Genomic DNA, 17,548 nt, shown 5'->3' with positions numbered 1-17,548 from the left:
ATGCAGATATTTCCTCCCACTGAGGGGTGTGTATGGTGTGTTATCGTGTATAGTATTCAGTATAGTCTTGAGCTTTCTAGACCGTTTAGAGGCAGTGCTGTCCTCACTACAAGCTGAATAGCCCTTGCTTTAATGTACTTATCTGATAAAAGTTAAACTTGTGAGACAGCTAGGAAGACATTTAGCATATTACTCTTTGAGTGATAACACCAGTGACATGTATATCTTAGGTTGGTTGTAATTCAGATAAGAATTGAAAGTTTTATACCATTACTTCTTGACCCTTTACTGTATGGATGCTTAATATGCCAAGAAATGTATGGAAAACTGTAGCTGTGACTTTGGTAAGAAACTTTCTATTATTTACTGTACATTTTGGCAGCAGATTTCTGATTCAATATACTCATGTATACCTACAATCTTGGGGAGGGGAGGGGAGGTGAGGTGATGGGGGGGGACGACTTTCTGCTTTTAATCTGCAGTTTACTTTCTTGGTTTAAATTTTTATGTCAGAAAGAAGCTGGGGTGAGATATTGCTTTATTGGTTAATGCTGTATAATTTAATTCATGAGCCTGAATTAAAAGAGTTCAATTTACAGTGTTGCTTGGTTGTGTCTCTGCTCAACTTTGCACTTTCTTTCATTCTGACCTCCATCTGCTGAAGGTTTTCCTCATCTATGGTTAATTTTTAGTATTTCTTAATTATTTTGCTTTATTATTTATTATTATTATTATTTCTTTCTTAGCAGACGCCCTTATCCAGGGCGACTTACAATTGTTACAACATATCACATTATACATTATTTCACATTATACAGATATCACATTATTTTTACATACAATTACCCATTTATACAGTTGGGTTTTTACTGGAGCAATCTAGGTAAAGTACCTTGCTTAAGGGTACAACAGCAGTGTCCCCCACTGGGGATTGAACCCACAACCCTCCGGTCAAGAGTCCAGAGCCCTAACCACAACTCCACACTGCTGCTTTACAGTAATTTCATATCCAAATACTTTATGTAGCTACTCTGTATGTTTGTAACTAGTATATTGACATTGTATTCCATACTGATGTTTTTTCTGACATTACTTAGGGGTGTTACGGGGGTACACTTTGGTAGAGCTAATATACACTGGGTCTATATTGATAGAACAAAACAAATTGATATTGACAGTACCAAATCATTTGCGTCATAAATTCACATTGATTACTGTAAGCACTCAATCATAAAATAAACAGGAGTACTACAAAGTTTGAAGTTTTTTATTAGCCCTGCAGTAAATTAACACCGTACTTGTATGGATATGCTTAAAGAGACTGATAACGTTTTAAAAACCGTATACTGCAAACAAATACAGAAATTGAAATATCTACAAGAAAATTATTATCCTACAATAAAAAAATAAACAATCTGAAGTTTACCTATTGGCCTTTTGCAGAGACCTGTCCATATCTGCATGTTGAGAGGCACGTTGATTTTGAGTGTTGCACTTTGGTGTCTCCCAGCTTACCAGTTGGTGGAAGTGTAACTCAAGTAAATGACCAGATTACAGCCCTTTCAAGAGTTTTGGAGAGAAAAGGAAGATTGGATATGGGACGGAAGTTAGATAAGGCAGCCGGGTCAAGGGAGGGTTTATTGAGCACTGGCATTACTCGTGCAGTCCTGAAGGAACCAGGCCTGAAACCAGGGACAGGTTGAGAGTGTGCATAATGGAAGGAGCAAGATCAGAAGCACAGACGGATGAGATTTGTTGGCCAGGGGTCCAAGGGGCACGTGGCAGTAGTTGATTTCAACAATAGGCTGGAGACATCAGTAATGGAGAGAGGAGAGAAGGAAGAGAGAGCAGAAGGGGCAATCGAAGGGGACTCAAGGTGGTCAAGTAGTATACTGGGTTTATGGCAGGAGAGCGTAGAATAGATGGTGTCGATTTTTTTCTGAAAGAAAGAGGAGAAGTCGTGGCAGGTGAGAAATCAGAGGAGAATGAATGGGAGATGGATTTATCGATGGCTGGATGCAGGATTTGATCAATTGTTTTGAAGAGAATATTTGGTTTACCGTGTCCCATGGTGTGAAGGATGGCTTGCAGTGGTGAGGTGTGGTGACGTCACGGACCAGCAAGTACCAGAAACAAAACAATGGCTGGGCGGGTGAAGCTGAACGCTACGCCGCTCAGCGTATTTATTAAATAATAAACAAAAGATTTAAACAAACAACACAAAACACAACAAACAAAAAGGTGCGTTGGCCAAACAAAATAAATATCGTGCTGGTGTAAACCAGCACGCTTAGCAGTTATTTGTAAGGTAAGTACAAATAACTGCGGCCACCTCCCCCCTTAGTCCTCAAAGTCCTGGCTAGCAGTCCTGGCCCAGGAACAGGGGCAGCAACGGGCCAAAGGTGGCGGCCACGGTGGGATGTTCTTCATGGCCGGCAGTTCCCCTCCGTGGGGCTCCGGCCACCCGTTCTCCTGCAACGAAATTGCTGCGGGGGGAGCTGGTCTCCTGACCTCCCCCCCTTCTTCATGGGCGGCAGCTCCCCTTCATGGGGCTCCAGCCACAGTATTTCCTGCTGCATGGCAGGACTGGTAGTGAAGCAGGACCCTCGAGAGGCGACGGCAGCAGCTGCGGACCCTCAGGAGGCGAAAGCAGCAGCAGCGGACCCTCGGGAGGTGACGGCAGCAGCAGCGGACCCTCGGGAGGCGAACTCGGGAGGGGAGCCCCTGGCCATAGAGGTGGCAGCGGGAGCTCCACTTCTCCCTCGTACCCTGTAACTGGTGGCTCTCCAGGCGATGCAGAGCAACAGGCAGCCCCAGGCGATGCGGAGCCACAGGCATCCCCAGGCAATGCGGAGCCACAGGCAGCCCCAGGCGATGCGGAGCCACAGGCAGCCCCAGGCGATGCATAGCAGGCATCCTTGGGTGGTGCGAGGCAGGGCAGGAGCAGTCCTTCCCATGGCGGAAGAGGTGGAACCAGCAGGTATTCACCCTCTGCTGGTGGAGGTGGAGATGGAACCAGCAGGTATTCACACTCTGCTGGTGAAGTGGGAGCGATAAACTGTCCTCCCACGGCGGCTGCGACGGAACCAGCAGGTATTCACCCTCTGCTGGTGGAGGTGAGAGCTGCAAGCAGTCCTCCCATGGCGGTGGAGACAGAGGCAGCTCCTGCTGCTCTGCTCCTAGCAGTGGAGGTGTTGGAGACAGAGGCAGCTCCTGCTGCTCTGTTCCTGGCGGTGGAGACAGAGGCAGCTCCTGCTGCTCTACTCCTAGCGGTGGAGGTGTTGGAGACAGAGACAGCTCCTGCTGCTCTGCTCCTGGCAGTGGAGACAGAGGCAGCTCCTGCTGCTCTGCTCCTGGCGGTGGAGGTGGTGGAGGCAGAGACAGCTCCCGCTGCTCTGCTCCTGGTGGTGGAAGTGGTGGAGGTGGCGGAGGCAGAGGCAGCAGGTATTCTTCCTCTGCTGCTGGAGCCCTAGGTTCTGGACCTATGGGCTCCCCCCTTCTGGGCGCTGGATGCACGGGCTCCCCCCTTCTGGGCGCCTGATGCACGGGCTCCCCCCTTCTGGGCGCTGGATGCACGGGCTCCCCCCTTCTGGGCGCTGGATGGTCACGCTCCCCCTCTTCATATTGCGTGGGACATATGGCCAACATGTGCCCATATGCCCCACAGCCAGGGCATAACTCCGCCACGAGGTTTGTAACATAAATCTCCCAGCCATCATCCCTGACCTCCTCCTGCTGTTGCTGCAGTTGCTGTTGCTGCTGCAGCTTACCTCTCCACCTTCTGGGCTGTGGATGCACCGACTCCCCCTTCTTGGGCTGTGGACGTTCGGGCTCCGCCCACTCAGGTGCAGGACATTCGGGATCCTCCCACGCAGGCTCTGGAGCCTGCTTCTTTGCCTTCTTGGCACCACCACTCCTTCCCTTCTTCGGGACCAGCAGTTCCACCTCCTGCCATGGAGGGGGTTGGTCGGGTGCTTTGTGCCCAACCTTGCCGACGGCAAAGCACCACTCCTCCCCTTTGAGGCAGGAGAGGCAGGTTTCCTGATCCCCCTGCGGCGATGATACGGCCTTCAGGCGGATCCACTCCTCCGCGGTCTCCACCTCACCTCGATCGAAGGCCTGCACAAAGAGGGGGTCTTCGTATGGGCACACATCAGGGAGGTGCCCATACTCCAGGCAGGCTGGAGGATGGGCGGGTGAAGCTGAACGCTACGGCGCTCAGCGTTTTTATTAAATAATAAACAAAAGATTTAAACAAACAACACAAAACACAACAAACAAAAAGGCACGTTGGCCAAACAAAATAAATATCGTGCTGGTGTAAACCAGCACGCTTAGCAGTTATTTGTAAGGTAAGTTTCGTTTCGTTTTCTCTCTCTCCTCGCTCTCACACCTAATACATTCTCCCCAGCTCGGACAGTTGCAGGTTCTTATATTCTGGCCGAGCAGTTAACTAGCTGTTAATTATCTTATCACCCCTCGGCCACAGTCTACACGAGTTTAGTAAGGATGTGTGACTGTCAGCTAGTTAAATAATCAGTAGCTGATCAGCCACGCATCCTCACAAAGTTTTTAAATTACAAAAACAATAACAAATACGCGGCGCTTTGACCTGCGCCGCAAACAAAAATACAAAAAATAATACAAATACATATAGGGGCGGGACACTCCACCACACATGGATATGATTTCAGAGAAGTACTTCACACTGACAGTAGCAAGCGCACGCCTGTAGCTACTGTGGTGATCGGTCCAAATATCTGTGTGAACTGTTAGTCCAGATGACCTCCATTTGCGCTCAGACTTGCGGCAGGCAGACTTAAGCAGTCGAAGTTCCAGGGTATACCATTGATAGTTGCAATGTTTCTTCACTGTGCTGGTTGTAAGCGGGGCAACTGTGTCTATGATCTGAGTAAGGGTGGCGTTGTAGAGGGTCACCGCATCATCGACCGAAGATGGGAGAGTACCAGTCAGAGGGGAAGAAGAGACACATTCCGAGAGTATTATAGGATTTAGCAGATTTTTGGGACAGAAGGAAATAACAGTATCAATAGCAGCAGAAGGTCCAGGAAGATTAATATTGGTAGTGATTAAGTGGTCAGAGAGAGAGATATCTGAGACTGAGAGCTTGGAGATATCAAGACCCCAGGTGATGAGCAGATCCACGTTGTGAGTGGGAATGTTGACAGATTGAGACAGTCCAAGAGCGTGACAAAGTTGGTCACTAGAGGGGAAGAAGGCAAATCGACATGGATGTTGAAATCACCAAGGAGTAGAATTTTGTCAGTTGCAGTGCAGATTAGGGAGAGGAATTGCAAGCATTCAGCAATAAAGGCAGAGTTATTCTTTGGTGGACGATATATATAACAGCAAGGGTGAGGGACATGGGAGAGGGGAGCTTGATAGTGAGATGCTCAAATGAAGAGAAGGCTGGGAAAGAGAGAGTTGGCAATAACAGCAGTGCCCCCACCTCTACCAGTGAGGCGTGGCTTGTCAAAAAGCGAGTAGCCATTTGGGGTGGATAGATGTAGTGAATGCTTATCATTTACAGAGTGCCAGGTTTCTGCTAGACAGAGGAGATCAAGATTAGTATCAGTTATAAGTTTGTTGAGAAGCAGAGATTTGTCAGAGAACGGCAATTTAGGATGGAGAATTTACAGTTTGTAGCAGGCAGTACAGGGGGAGAGGGAGTTAGTAACGGTATCTGAAGCAAGTACTTACCAGTGTTCATTCTAGGAGAGGAGAATGAATGAGCACGCTTTGTCCAGGGGATCCAGACATTAGGTGTCAAGGTAGGAATGAGGCCTCTAGTAGCCATTGGGAGGGCCTCGATCTGACTGCCACAGCTCTGACTGCATTCTAAGTTACTTTCCCAATTTATACTGTCCTGCAGGTCTAGAGCTGGTCCAGTTTACACGCTATCTAAATTCGCTTCAATCTACCACAGCTCTGAACACTATAGAAAATTAAGCAGGTGTGTCGCTAGAATGTTCTATATTATCTAGTATGAACCCAACTGTGTGTCATTTGCCTGGAGTGTTTTGATTTTGTTGTGTTGCATTTTACTACTACAGTACCACTGTACAGCACCTCAGCCTATTTGATCTAATTTTACAGCATCCATATAATACATTTATTTGCTTAAACATGACAATGTACCAAGCAATTCATTAAAATAAATAAATAAATAAACATTTTTTCTGGTTACTTAAAAACTCTGCACTTTGAAAAATATTTTCACCTAGGCAATGATCTAATGCAGGGGTTACCAACCCTGGTCCTGGAGAGTCCCTATCCAGCAGATTTTATAGTACATCATCAGTGGTTAAAGATCTGAAACGCCTGTTAATCTTGACTAATTAATCCTGTAATTGGTTCAATTAAGTAACTGAGAGATTTGTTGAAATGAAAACCAGCAGCCACAGTAGCTCTCCAGGACCAGGGTTGGAGACACCTGATCTAGTGGGCATAAAGTATAAACTCTAAATTATATTTAGAAGTGGTGTCAGGTTACTTTTTACAGATTAGAGAAAGCTGAATCGATTTCCTATGAAATACCGACCAATATACAATTATAACAGTTACATGGAACTGCAAAAGGTAATTGTGACATCACAGCAGCCTTTTAACATTCTATACTGGAGATAACATCAATCCCAAAGGATGGCATTTTACAAAGCAAACAGCAGCATGACACATGAATCATTTCCTCTGAGTTAGTACAATGTGAAAGCTTTTATGGGTCAGTGTTCCAGCTAAAACGAAAATAGCATTTAGTTCCGATACTAAAGTTTCCAAGAAACTTCCCACGATGACTGATTTGATATCATTTTCCATTAAAAACTACTAACAACTGATTGTTGCTACAAGACTTGTTTTCTAAATATAATCCTTTCCATTTTTAGCCTTTATTTACTAGTGTTCCAAGTACGCATGGCGTGTCCTCTAGTTATAGCTATTATATGACTCTTTCCTTTTTGAAGGTCTTGGATTTTATTTTCATTCAGCTCAAGCACATGCTTAAGTGTTATGCTGTCTTTGTGAAGTTTGTTTGGTATCCATGATGTACAGTGTTGTCCAACAGTGTTATCACGCAGAGAGATTCCGCTTGTCATATCATATGATATATTTATAATGTTATATATGATATACTTCATTTCATTGTGTTTTATGCATAATTCGAAATCAAGTTTATTTAGCAAAAATAACATAAAAATGTAATATGATTATCATAAAATATGTACACTAGTTTTGTATTTCGGGCTTTGTTATGTTAGTAGAATAATTTCAGTTTATTTTACTATGTGCAAGAAACATTTGGTTTCCGTCATGTGTTACAATATGGTTAGTCAGCATACCATGTGTTTAATCATGAACACATGTACTTCATGACAGGGGATCAAATTGATCCAGGTGTGTTTTACATTTAGGAAATTGATTCATAAGTAGCATTTGTTTCAGTGACTATGTGGCTGTTCTGATTTACCTTCCAATATATTGTCTAAATGCAAAGCTTTTAAAATGCATGTGTCAATCTTTGGACCAAGGGCACCTCTTACACAGATGCATACTGTAATTCACAAAAATAGAGAAATACACAACAAAGACATGTGTTTAAATTCAATATCGATTTGCTGTGCAAAGATTACGTGTAATTTGTATAACATGTTGTTCACCTTCCCATTCCAAAAAAGTGGCATACTGGATATGTAATACCCACAATGACATTGATATGTAACTATCTTCACTGTTAGTTCAGAAATGACTTTTATTTCAGGTAAGAGAAGTTGAGGGAACTGCTCAGTGTAATCAGAATTGGTTCGCGCAGCTACATGTTAGCTTGTTAGTAAACAATTAGGGTATTACAGATGTCAAGTACTACTGCAGTTTCATTTGAGAGTTTATTAAGAGGTTAAAGCTAATCATTGCATAACTCTACCTGTCATGCACTTCCATTCACTAGGTTTCACATGTGCAGATATCTACAGTATTGCTACACTAGGTTGAAGAATGCTCTGTTTGCATGCCTTCATTTGAGGTAGTCTTGAGGGTGAAATGTAAAATGAATGAAGTGAAATAGTAAGCCTATCTAAGAGTAAGGGACACCGTGAGTATTTTTTAAGCTAGTGTGGGACCAGATATCATTTATCTTAAAATACAATCTTGCTTTTGAATTGCTTCATCTACACAGTGAATGGAAGTTCATGACGGGTAAGATTTATTGAATTATTAAATGAGCTATAAATCATTTTTCATACGTTTTTATAGCTATTTGGGGAATATTTTCAAAGTGTTTACTCCAGATCTTGTATTTTTTTTTTATAGAATATTCCATGGCTCCCGACCGCAGAGTGTATATAATAAGTATAGTACTGTGGGGGTAATTAGGGTGTTAATGTCAAAAGCAAAGCCTGAACCCCAGAGAATAGAGTTCACAGAATCACAAAATTATACCGTTTAAAACTAAATTACCATAAGTCTGTCTTCCGTTGAAACTCAGGGCAATTTTACAAATGATCCCACAAGCATTAGGTTAATGTACTTACTGCAAGAGCTTTTTGAACAAGATAACCATCTAAAACAAAAGGAAATATGGAGAAAGCCTTTCATGGATTTAATTATTTTTCTAAATGTAGGCTAATGTTTCTACTTACATCAGCAGGAATTATAATTTTGACATGTACTGGTAAGCATACAGTTTAGGTAGCTTTCATCTGTTAATGCAATCAGTACCTGTTCTCTGGGAACATCAGAATTCTCTTTGTACTGTGTTCCCATTTCATATTAAAATCATTTTTATTTTAATAATAAATTCATTAATATAACTGTGAGATTCATACAGTGACTGGGGCAGTTCTCTTTGGGGCAAGAGTCATAATAATTAAATGCAAAAAAACAGAAAAGGGCAACTGCCTTGACATTTACTGGATTTGCATATTAGAGTCAGACGAACTCTGAAGTTCAAGCACCCGTGTGACTTTTAGGGATCTCTCACATGTGCCTTCTCTAACTGCAGTACCGTACAGCAAGTCATACAGGATTTCACAATCCGCTCACAAACACTTCAGATGCCAGGTATTCTTGTAGGCTTTTTTAAATAAATAAATTAAAAAAAATATCCTTAGCCATGTTTTTGGAGATATTAAAACACATGGCTCAGGCTGATGTCGGTGATGAAATAGCAAATGTATTTAGCTGTCAATTTTCTGTCCATTTTCGTTGTTTTTGGCTGGCTGCATGCAGCACAGGATTAATCTCGAACACATTATGTAATCGGCCCTTGTGCTTTTAAAGATTACAGATGCAGTAAAAACTCAGCCACTACCTGGGTAGTCTGTTCTATATACTGCACCAGCTTGGAAACATTTAGGTTACTGTAGCCACTGTATTATATGTGACTCATTTTAACCGCAAGTACAGCACTGGTTCGCAGTGGGAAGATGGGAAGACCACCAGCTCAAGGCTAAAAATAAGACTTCCCCTTCTTAAAACAAGAGACGTCTTCCTTACTAAATCCCACTGCATTACTTCATCTGGGTGTGTAGATTCATTCAGAACATACAGAGTAAGAACTTGATAAAACCTTAGTTTGGAATAATCTGCCTCAACTGTTTGTTTCTATTAAACATTAGCTAGAATGTTGTTAGCAAATACAGTATGTCGCTATTTATATTTAAAGCTGCAGAGTCTGGTTGAATTGTATTTTAAAATATGGTACCTTGGTGTCTGTTGACTTCCATCTTATCCTTTTGTGAACACAATTATATTGACAAGCAGACCTTTACACCAGTTCACATTTCTTAAAGCCAGTAAACAAGTGCAGTCTCACTCTCGCTATGAAACCTACTTGCCACTGTCCCTAAGTAAAATAACTTGATGTGATTATTCAATGCTAGCACTGCATTAAAATACCAAAATCGAAGGGTATCGCATTTTGCACAGAACAGATAGACCCAATGTTTTCAAAAATGCATTTCAGATATAAGCTTTAATAATAAGTATTCCCAAGCAAGTTGTTCAGATAAAAAAAGAAAAAAAAAAAACTTTTAACAGGTCCCTTGCAGCTCAACACTAATTTCCCCTGCCTTTGGCATGTTTAAAAATCTCAGATCGTAAATCAAGATCTGCTTTCAGAAATGATAATATTCCAGGGGAAAAGCTTTCAAAAGCATACATAAACTTTGCAAATATTCTGTTTATTTAAACGTCAGTGGAGTATTGTGCTTTAATGGTGTCAAAGTTGGGCAGTGCTCATTCCATTGACTGACTGGCAATTACCTGTTAACTAACATTTTTATATGCCTAAAGAGCACTGACACCTTTTTATTGGAGGGGAAAAAACCTGGCACTTCTCAACTCCTCCTATTGTGTGTATCTGCTTCATATATTATCTAGTAAAGGCTTCTCCACCTGTAAACATGGGTTTCTAAATTAAATACAAAAGCCACACTTATTTATTTTGTATTTAAAAATGTAAAATGAAATAGACCAACAGTGTTTGACTGCAGTGATATCACGGCCATTGACACCCTACCAGCATTTCGGTGTCAGCAGAAATCATTAGAATTTGTAGTGTAATGTAATCGGATATAATACTTGGGATTATGATTATAATATGCTTTAATGTAAGCAAGCCTTACAAATAGCTTTTACTACTGACTGTATAACTTTACAATTAATATATACTGTACTATATTAATACTTACATTCATCCTGTTGACACTCCCCTTATTACTATTAATTATTGTAAGAAAAACTAAACAAGGCTTTTAATGGCTCAGCTTCACTACTTCCAAAATATACGCTGTAGTCAGAGAAAAAAAATGCTGCAGTATTTTTAGCCTTTTATGCCCCGAGTCCAATGCATTTTACTGACTTAAATTAGCCTTGAAGATGAAAAAATACAGGCTGCTAAATGACTGGTTTATTCCTATCCTGTAGCTTAGAGCAGAGACTGGAGTTGCGTGGATGCATACTAGCCTGATAGCTCAGCTGTTGAGAGGCTGAGAAAAACCCATCTCAAACTTCTCAGCTGCTGCTTGACATGACTGGGTGAGAACACTCTTTAAATATAGACGTGTTGCTCAGTCCCACAAACCCACCCCTAAATCAGACACAGAACAAGAAAAGGGACGAGAACATTTCATCAACAAACAAAACCTGGGTGGGAATATATATCTGGTGCTGGGACCTCTTCCTCCTCCCCTTCTCTCTCTCTCTCTCTCTCTCTCTCTCTCTCTCTAGGCTGAAACATTGTGAGAAGAAAGTACACTCTTTCATTTTTGGTGTACAACATTTCCTGCATGACATCAGTGGTTGCTGTACTCAAAGCAGGAGAATAATAATAATAATAAGACTTCTCATCCAATGTTCCCCTACGCTGGAGGCATTGAACTGCTGAGGTAAACCCATTGGAGGACTACGCTGCTGCTGTGGGTCAAGGCTCTTGTCTTTTCATTAGGATTACCCTGACTGTGGTGACAGTATTCTGATCAGGTAGGAACACAGACTGTGTGACTCATAGCAGCATTCTCATACTGGACTGGATGAGCAGTTCATTTTCCACTTTCATTTTTATTGGCTAATGTTGTTTTAAACTCGGAATGGGATTGCTGTGTTAAATATCAACAACGAAGATAATTATACGATCCAACAGGCATAGAACGTAATATTCATATTTATAAGGTTTTTCATATTGATTCATGTTCTTAAGAACATACTGTAGGTTACTCTCAGGACTTGGAATAGCATATCAGTTGAGTCCTGAATCACTGTGTGTAAGATTTCCTGTGTGAAGTCACTTGTTAGAACTGGAACTTTACAAGAAACAATGACTAATGGTTTACTGCAAAACAGCAATAAAACATGTTGGATTGCAAAGGAAGAACACATTTATTGTGTCTCTTGAGGTTAAAGTGCAAAGATTAAAGACCACAAACAGGCGTAAATCAAGAATCCTGCTGTAAATCAAGAGGGATTACTGCTCTTATTTTTGAGATGTAGCTGTTTAACTTTGAAAACAAAAGCTTAACGCAAATGTTTCTTGAAATAATTTGCCTTTGGACAGGTCATCAGTTGATTCAATTTTACTAGCTCTAAAGCAAGCCATAACAGTCTGTGAATGTTTGGGGTTCAGATACCTACACATTACCTCAGCTGCATGGCCTTTTTCTGATCTAATGCACAAGACATTAAGACCCTTAGAAAAGTTTCCCTTAGTAAAAGCATAGTGTGTGATTAGCAAAGTGAAAGTGTGGTAAAGCACAGGTAAGCGCTGTAAAGCCCAGAGGTATGGTAAAGCATATATAAAATGGCATTACTCTCTCCTCATTGTGGGTTTGTTGTCACTGTGTCATTATTTCAATAACAGCCAGATGATAAGGAAAGAGAGTTAACAGTGACATCACACTGCTATTCCAGTACAGCAATCTCAGACCATAGGGAATAACAGACCCTGTTTTGTTTTTTTACAATCAACACCACGTTTCTATGACTGCAAAACATCTATTCAAGAGGCAGAGCCCTCTTGTCTTCTCTAATATTTTACAGCAGAACCAGCAGTTATTCACTACGTACAGTACATAAGTGCATGAAGTGTTACAAACTCTTTACCTGGTCATGATACAGCCCCGGAAGCTGCCATATGATATCTCAACGGATTATTTAATATATTTGTTTATTTAGCACAATATATCACTGAACAGTGTCTGCATTTTAAACCCCCTATAAAAACACATCACTCTGTTAGTAGGTATTGTACTGTATCAAGGTGGGCAGGACGACATTATTATTGGAATCGAGTTCCCTGCTATGACTGTGTGTGAGAGTTATTTAATTCGTAATCTAGGTCTGTTTTAAATCAACAGGTCTGTTACCTAATTGCCATGGCAGTAAAGTTATCACTTCCTCAAACCTTACTGGAAATAAAGGTCATGTCTGTCAGGGATTTCACTGGGGAGGGAACCTCAGGCCTCTCCTCTGTGAGTTTTATAGAGATAGTTCATTTGAGTCCCTCGGTAATTGTATGATACAGCTGCTGCATCATAATCAATGTGTTAACAGCTGCAGCTGTCATGCTGAATTCTCTTCCGTGGGCACATTTTGTTTTTTATAAATGGTAAGGAAAGATAATTGCGAGAGAGTGGCTCTGCCAAGCCCTTGCACTGCCTGTCACTGTACCTGTGTGTTTGCACTCACAATAACAGCAGCTTGCTTAATATACCCGTTTCGATTTGCCAGTTAGGTGATGTCAAAGTTTAATAAAGTCCAGTGATACTCTGAATGTCTGCACTGAAACCAAACATGGCGTAGATTCTCGTAAGACATGACTGGCAATGTATTTCAAGAAACAAAAACATAGTTACTCATCAATATAAATGTGTTGAGTACCGTCCAGAAAAACACACCCAATAAAGTTACTGGAACAAAACAACCCCAGTATATACATAAAAGCATACATAAAATGGTTACAATCCGTATGAATTTCTATGGATTAACTGTTATTCCTATGGTGTTCCACACATGAATCAATAATGAATCTGTGGACATTTTTACTTTCGATATTAATTTGGAACAGCACTGTAAATTAATGACGGCACAGGTATGTATTTGAGATTTACAGTACACGACATGGCACACAGTTAAAAGGTTATAATTCATCAATGTTTACATGAAGGCATTGAGTGAGGTTAAGTCCCAGCTTTTTTGCCATTCAGTTCAGTGAAGCTGAAATCACTCCTACATCTACATACTGGTGGAAAGGATGAGCAACACAGCAGATGGTACATTAAAACACAAAACAATGCTATACTTTGAATTGGAAAGCAAAAAGTGTGTCCCTTATAAAAGATTACCATGGTATTTTTGCACTGTATTATTGCAGTTTCCCCATGATTATACTATGCATTTACCATGGCTTGCCATGCTTATTAATATGCTTTACTATACCTTGCTATTCTTTACAATGCCTAACTATGCTTTACCGTGTGTTCACTATGCTTTATTACATTTTGCTCTGCTTTTACTATGTGGAATTTTTATAAGGGCTGTAATATAGTATATTATTGGATTTCTAGTTACAAAAGGTATTTTGAAATACATTTCATTCACTGAAAGGGAGGACTGAGTACCTCAGTGATAATTAAAACTGTAAACCCAAGGTCTGAAGGTTGTGTGTTGGGATCTTTGGCCCAACTAGATGCATCCATATCTAGTCAGCCCTTCTGTGAATGTGTGGCTAACCTATAAATGAAATACAAAGATTAAAGCGGGCTGGTTGTGTTGTTTTAACTGGGTGTGTTTAGTACTTACATGTCTTAATAAACCATTGCCATCTAAAAGCAATTTTCTACTCTAAACCCCTTTGTAGTGTGTAGTAGACTCCGTCATCCTACTTGAAATGAGATATGGCACCTTAGAGAGAGAAATAAATAGATATTAGGGCTGTCAGTTAATGTGCGTTAATCGTCCTCTATCTTGACCCTCTCAGCATACCATAAATCACTCCCTGCGGCACTATTTTAATAGACTCGAGTGCATGCAACACAATAAGAGCAGTTGTCGTTTGAATAGAAAGTTAGTCACGGAACTGCATTATGGAGCAAAGCACTAAAAGTGAAGGACTTATGAATAGGAAGTTTATTTTTTTTAAACTTTCTGACAGTTCATTGGATGAAAAGACTATTACTTGTATCTGTTAGTTCCAGTATCACAGAATGCATCTAAGCTGCACCACCTCAGTGCTGTAAACACACCTTAACTTCTCAAAATACAATTTCTAGCAGTTATTCTGCTACAGGCACAACAACAGAACAATAAATGAAACCCATTCGTTTCTACAGAGTACTTGTCTTTTTTAATTCAGGGCCTCTGCAAGCCTGTAGCTTACGATACAAGTGTCCCAGTTGAAAGTAGCCCTGTAAGTATTTTACTTAGATGTTGGCATTCAGTCCATGTTCACGTTGGGAGTGACATTTATAAAGCAAGTTTGTAATAACGAGGATTCCTGTACATGTCAGTGCTGCTCCATCATGTGATTATTTATTTATTATTTATTTTGTACTTTGTAATACATGTACTACTTATGGGGGCTACTTTCAGTGGGACACCCTGTATAACCAATGTTGTTGCATTTATTTTAAAACATTTTTTTTTTGTTAAACAGCAATGATAAACAGTTTATGAGTATATGAGTAAAACGGATACCTTTTTATAAAAGAAACTGCAATAATTTGAAATGCAGTAAGATGAGTAATAAACTCCAGCATTTGCTGTTAAATACTTTGAACCAACTGCTGTTGGTTCAAAGTATTTAACAGCAAATGCTGGAGTTTTAACTGTGTGTAAATATAAAACCATAAAGAGGGGCCAGCAATATGAATCCAGAAATATTTATGACAGGGGTCAGAGTGCTTGCTCACAGTGACCTTTTGAGACATATTACATTCTCAAATGTTGAGGCAAGCCAAGTAATTCCAAGTGAATTCAAAGAATGTTGACTGAAGAGACATGCACTTTATGACAGGACCACCTGGTATTTTGTTTCTGCCATTATATATATAAAAAAAGCAGACCCAGTCCTCTTTAACATTTTTTATCTTTCACCTTAAAAACATAAGTGATTACCTGCAACAGCAGTTAGACATTATCTTGAAAAGAGATCTCTGAAACTACAGTTAGACATTACCTTGAAAAGAGAACTCTAAAACTACAGTTAGACATTACCTTGAAAAGAGATCTCTGAAACTACAGTTAGACATTACCTTGAAAAGAGATCTCTGAAACTACAGTTAGACATTACCTTGAAAAGAGATCTCTGAAACTACAGTTAGACATTACCTTGAAAAGAGATCTCTCAAACTACAGTTATACATTACCTTGAAAAGAGATCTCTGAAACTACAGTTAGACATTACCTTGAAAAGAGATCTCTGAAACTACAGTTAGACATTACCTTGAAAAGGGATCTCTGAAACTACAGTTAGACATTACCTTGAAAAGAGATCTCTGAAACTACAGTTAGACATTACCTTGAAAAGAGATCTCTGAAACTACAGTTAGACATTACCTTGGGAAGAGATCTCTGAAACTACAGTTAGACATTACCTTGGGAAGAGATCTCTGAAACTACAGTTAGACATTACCTTGGGAAGAGATCTCTGAAACTACAGTTAGACATTACCTTGGGAAGAGATCTCTGAAACTACAGTTAGACATGGTGCACATTACACTATAGGGATATAACCCAAGGCATCTTAGCCATGCATGCCTGCTATTTGAAACTTTGTACTTCATGCACATGCATACATGCGAGCAACCGGTGCCCTTTATTTCATGTTTTCAAAGCCCATTATCATAAGTACACAGTAGCAAGGAGTGTTAGTATAGCGCCATGATGGTCCCATTACAAATTCCCACGTGGTGACAAACCCTCACTGGTTAAGTGAACTGTCACCATCACAGGAAAGACTTAAAGACTATCTTTCTCATGACACAGTTCTCCATTTGATTATATTTATCATTTTGTTCTCGTTTGGTTTTATCAAGCCGTTCTGTTATCACTAGTTGCTTAATTTGAGTCTGTGGTTCCTAACTTAATTCCTCAGGGACCTAAATATTATAAATCTGCACTTCCCTTAAAACAATATTCAAGTCAATGAAGATGTAGTCAACGAGAAAACGATCCTATATGTAATTGTGCCTGTGGCAATGTGCTCCGCCCCTGTGTGCATTTCTGTGTTGTATGTTGCGTGTGCTGTGTTAATGTTGGTGTATAGAGATTGGTACACGGGATATAAATGGGTCTGTGTTTCACGTGTGATTTAAATTGTATAATTGTATTTAGGCACGGGATTGCACATCACTTCACGTGCATTTAAAGTATGTAATATGTGAGCACGAGGTTGCACATAATTAATTCACGTGCTGGGATTCAAGTTGGGTGTGTTCGGTGAGTGGAGAACGGGTGTGGAGAGAAGGAAATTACCGTGTTTGTCTGTATAGTCCGTTTTGTTTGTCTCTTTATTTTGGCTACCAGTGCCGTGCCCTGTGTTTTTGTATGTTACAACCTTTTTATTTTGCTGTTCTGTTTATTTATTAAATGCTGAGCGAGACCATTCGCTCAGCTCCACCAAACTCCACCTCTCTCTTGTTGTTTTATTTCCTGGCTCTGGTCTGACGCCACCCACTCCGGCCGTCTTTGTGACAGTGCCCCATGAGTCTACCATGTAATTAGATAGAAACATGTATATGGTACCGTTACTGGTAATGGTGATCAAGGACTGGGTTTGGAAAGCCTTGATTCAGTCTAACAGCTCTCCTGTTAAATTGACTAGTTGAATATGTTATATACCACAGTAACAGTATCAAATCCACATATACAGACTCTCTTTCCTGCCAAACGCCAGTCAGTTAACACAACCCACACCCCAATAGATTTCTGGTTCCTTTTATAGTCACACTTAAAGCTGTTGTTGGGTTTAACTCATTTTTCAAATACATTTTTTTAATGCTAAAGAAGCAGTGGAATCTGGACAGCTGCCTCCACCTGT

At 40.6% G+C, this 17,548-nt stretch overlaps 1 protein-coding gene across 3 annotated transcripts in view; it reads left to right on the top strand.

Moving 5' to 3' along the window:
- The window catches only part of LOC117962508 (filamin-A-interacting protein 1-like), a 60,291-nt gene that overhangs the window by 3,691 nt on the left and 39,052 nt on the right, over positions 1 to 17,548 (top strand). Inside the window, exon 1 of one of the 3 annotated variants that reach the window (XM_059023520.1) lies at positions 231 to 344. The exons of 1 other annotated variant lie outside the window; for it this stretch is intronic. In XM_059023520.1, the coding sequence (XP_058879503.1) occupies positions 297 to 344 (48 nt within the window). In that variant the 5' untranslated portion in view covers positions 231 to 296. Of the gene's footprint in view, positions 1 to 230; positions 345 to 11,131; positions 11,497 to 17,548 lie in introns of those variants that run through there. One more of the 3 variants, XM_034917839.2, reaches the window with a different exon arrangement.

This window comes from Acipenser ruthenus, chromosome 5 (assembly GCF_902713425.1).
Source record: "Acipenser ruthenus chromosome 5, fAciRut3.2 maternal haplotype, whole genome shotgun sequence".
In the NCBI taxonomy this organism is placed as follows: domain Eukaryota; kingdom Metazoa; phylum Chordata; class Actinopteri; order Acipenseriformes; family Acipenseridae; genus Acipenser; species Acipenser ruthenus.
Note: the sequence above shows the minus strand (reverse complement) of the source record. Positions and strands in the feature narration are given on the sequence as shown.